The sequence below is a fragment of the Manacus vitellinus genome, unplaced genomic scaffold (assembly GCF_001715985.3).
Source record: "Manacus vitellinus isolate BGI_N305 unplaced genomic scaffold, ASM171598v3 scaffold_72_pilon, whole genome shotgun sequence".
Lineage (NCBI taxonomy): Eukaryota > Metazoa > Chordata > Aves > Passeriformes > Pipridae > Manacus > Manacus vitellinus.
Genome location: NW_021940764.1, coordinates 1,658,491 through 1,662,714, shown reverse-complemented (window position 1 = coordinate 1,662,714; position 4,224 = coordinate 1,658,491). Strand labels below are relative to the sequence as shown.

At 44.9% G+C, this 4,224-nt stretch overlaps 1 protein-coding gene across 1 annotated transcript in view; it reads right to left on the bottom strand.

Moving 5' to 3' along the window:
- Positions 1-3,318, bottom strand: part of METTL2A (methyltransferase like 2A) — a 10,941-nt gene extending 7,623 nt beyond the window's left edge. The window contains exon 1 of the mRNA XM_018084562.2: positions 2,996-3,318. Coding sequence (XP_017940051.2) covers positions 2,996-3,197 — 202 coding nt within the window. The 5' untranslated portion in view covers positions 3,198-3,318. The remainder of the gene's footprint in view (positions 1-2,995) is intronic.
- Positions 3,319-4,224: the final 906 nt, after the last annotated feature.

Genomic DNA, 4,224 nt, shown 5'->3' with positions numbered 1-4,224 from the left:
GCTAAGGTGGACATGCTAAAGATGATCAGAAGGAACTTCAGCAGCAGCATTTTCACACCAAGTGGATCATTCCAGGAGCAGGATGAGTATTACAGGGAGCTGGAATAATACTGGCCTAATGAAATTCCAGTCACCTGCAGAATTATTTCCACTCATTTCCCAGATTTCAGACCGAGTGCAGTTCTGGGGGAACTATTTCTTCCATGGGAAGTTAAAAATCCAAGTAGCTTTCTGAATCCTCAGTGTGATGAGTCCTCTGTCCTGGGAATTAAGGACCTAATTACAGCACTTTATGCTTGGAATCACCTGGAAATATCCATGGCCAGAAATCCCAACTGCATTCCAATAGCATGGAATTCCTCAACCATCTCTGCACAGCAACAAGTCCATTACTGAAAAAAGCTGATTGGAGATCAGTATCATTGCCTGAACTGCAGTTTATTTATTAAGGCTTTTAAAAGCATAAAACTGTTCAGAAGATCTCTGAAGGGAGACAGTCAAGTGAACCCAGAACACCTGGAAAAATATGTACCCTCAGCCAAATATAGACAAAAATGGCTTTAACAAAGAAGCACAAGTCAGTCATATATCTATTTTTAGTAGGATCTATCCCTGCAGCACAAAGAGCTATATATAAAAATAATCTCTTTACCTCAACTACAAGGATTTTCTCCTTTTAAGAAGCCCTGTCCTTAAACCCCAATCCAAAAGAAATTTTAATGTCTGGTATCAGAGCAGGGCAGTGAGTTTGTGCCATGGTCCCACTGCAGGTCACAGTGGGCAGGGCCAGGTCAGTGCAGTATTTTCATGGAAGAGCTCCAGGACTGCTGATGCTGGAAGAAGTGTTATTGATCCACAGTCTGGCACACTCCTTCCTGAATTGTCATATATTAGTAGGGATTTGTGAGGCTGCTGGGGCTGGAAATGCTCTTTCACCTCCCAAAAACACAAAGTCCTGATTCCTGCCCGTCCCTGACAATCCCATGGCAGCCTGACTGGAATGGGATGCTTATCTGAGGTGCTGGGACAAAATTCCAGCCCAGCCACTTTGGATTACCCAGTTTGGATTACCCAGATTTTTGCCACAAGACTTTGTGCTCTTTCTGTGTTAAATTACTGTGGAATTCTGTTGGATGCTGTTGAACAGCTGTTACACCCCAACCCACAGGAGGGGAAGCTTTATTTAAAGCTCATTTATTCAGAGCCTGGTGTTTTCAAAGCACCAGAATAAAGGATCAGTAACAATTTAAATACAAGAAATCAAGGGCTGGCTGACAAATATCATGCAAGGAATAGACTGAAAGCAAATAAATGACCATATTAATTTTTCAGGCTGACATTCAGCCAGAAGAGTTCCCATCACATTTGTTTCAGCCCCTTTTTGTGGTATGATCTCATGGGGATGTTGGGGTGGGAGCCAGATTCCTCCAAAGACCTTCCTGACAAGGGCTCCTGACTTTCCTCCTTGTCTTTGTAAAGCCCTTCACCCTGCAGAAGGAGGGCAAACAAAAGGAACTGTTCACAAAGGACAGGAAGAGAACCAGGGCAACCCCCCTGAATTTCACAGGGGCTAATGATGGAGCCTCAAAAAGAAACCAAGGAACCCTTCCACTTCTTTCTTTGCTCCCAGCCAGGAGACACATCCTCCACACACCCCACAGAACTCCTCTGCTCCTTCAGAACAGATCCTGACAGCCCCAAGAAGTGCACAGAATAATACAGCCCTAATGACCAATAGCCTGCCTTTGTTCTCCTGCTTGGACATTCTGATTCTCAAACTCCCAGACCCTTCAGGCACATTTTCCTGGGCTGCCTTCCCTACTTTTCAGCCATCCCATTGTCTCCACACGCTTCCCAGTGAATAGCAACCATCACCATTTGACTGGCCTGCATTGTTCAGGCTGGGAAATACATCATGGAGCCCTGACAAAGTGCCCCAACAGCAAATTGCTCCCCAGTTTCCTGGTTGTATATAGGTTCTCAAAGCATGACAGACAGCACCCTTTAATGCTAACCAGATTTGAAACTGAACCCAACACAATGGGCATCACAATGGGAACTGCTGGATACTTCTGGCAGTCCAAGAAATGAGGAGGGTTGTTCTTTGGGATAATTAGATTTGCTATTGTGAGCACAACTGGGAGCTATAGGGAAGTGTCTCAATAGCTCCAGTAGTGCTGAGCTTCATCTTAAGGGTGACACACTCCATTAGATGGGGACAAAGGGAGCAGATCCATCCTAGGGCTCGGCAAGATCATCATCAGACAAGTTTCTTATCACACCAAAGAACCATTTCAGCATCATTTGAGGGACTGGATGGTCTCTGACAGAGTGGAGAGTGACAGAGCTGTGAGCCTTGAGCTTGATTCAGACACAGGTAAGCTCCACATTTTGGGTGTATAAATATCCCTTGAGCCAAGTACAATAAAAATTTGGGAACCCCTTTGCTGTCTATCTCATGATAAGCACTTTCAGGAGAAAATAATTTTTTTATGACTCTATGATTTAATTATTCTCATGCTGCTTGTTAACTCTGTAGAGACAGATTTGGACACTACTTTATCAGCCCCTGTTAAGGAGAAGAACTGAGCTTGAATTAGGATCACTCCACAACAAAAAGAGACTGACTGTTGGAAGTTAATAGAAAGCACAATAACTCTACACTCAAAGAGGTTTGTTGACAAGGAACAGTAACAAGTATTTAAACACACACAACACCACAAAGAAGCTCAACCCAAGCTGACTCCTCCCAACCAAGACCACGCCTGTTCCAGCAGGATGAGTCTCTGGAGAAGGTGGAGGAGTCACAGAGAGGTAATTTAAGAACAGGAAGGTTCCTCCTCCTCCATTTCCCATTACCAACAAGTAGGAAAAGCATTCTGAGTGACTGGGGAGGGGGCAGGGAGGGATTCATGCTGCTGCTGAGGTGGCTCTGGCCACTGTTCCACTCCTGGGGCACAGGCCAAGATGGGCAGAGGAGACTCTCCAACAGTACCTTGTTTATCCTGTGGCAATAGCTGGGAGCTGTTCTCTTGAACTTTACTCCTGGCACTGGATTCCTGCTCTTCTGACCATTCCACATTATCCCTGTGGTGAAAAAGGAGATGAACTAGAGCTGTAAAATGGGCAGGGAGAGAAAAACTGAGAGAGGGAGAGAGGTGTGATCCCCAATTCCAGCACAACAGCTGCCAGCACATGAGGCTCCTGGGCCTGAAGGAGCTGCACTCATGGAATTGTAAAGGAAGGGATCCTAAATCTGCCCCTGATCCTTTTGCCTATTGGACACTCAGCCAAATTCAGAGGGAATAATCCTTCCTATAAAACCACCAGTGCACTCACAAAACTAAATTGGTTTTCAATTTAAAACAAAAAGGGCAGTGGGGTTATTTGGAAGGTAACTGTTAAATTAAATCCAGTTATGAGGAAAATATGCAGGAAGCTTTAAAGCATTAAGAATTATTAATAACTTCAGTGCACACACACAGCTGTGCACTCATTAAAGTGATTCACTTGGCTTTTTTTCATTAAAACAAGTGAAAGGAAAGCAGAATACAAGGAGCAATAAGCCCAGTTCTGGCCTCAGGAGAAATCAGCCTTTTAACTCACAAAACAAAAACTTAACTGTTAAAAAAAAAAAGCTGGATTACTAAAAGTTTCCACGGGAAAATTGAGGATGTGCTTTTGTAATGTACCTTTGGTACAGAACAGTCCCAAAAGGAATGACAGGCTGATACACGTAAATATTACCTTATTACAAGTGAAACACACCCAGTTCTTCACAGGGTATGACAGCCAGAGACCAAAAGTGGATCTCTTTACTTCAAAAAATGCAAAATACCTTCAGTTCCCAGCAAATTAGGCAATTTGGGTGCTTAAAACAGCTGCTGTACCCAAATAAAGAGCTCCTGTTCCAAGCACACACCCACCACAACCCCACAACCGATTCAACTTTATTAACTACAGCAATTAAACAACTGCAGCAAAGCAAAACAACACGTCTCCCGAATCAGGGGAGCCTGAGGAATCCCCAGTGCTGTGGGAGGAACCCAGAATGGCTCAGGACCCTCCTGGGGACCAGTTCCAAAGGGGCAGGACCCCCCAGGGACCAGTAAGAAGGCTCAGAACCCTCCGTGGATCAGCCCAGAAGGCTCAGGACCCCCAGGGAATCAGTCCCAAAGGGTCAGGACCCTCCTGGGATCAGCCAAAAATGGCTCAGGACCCCCC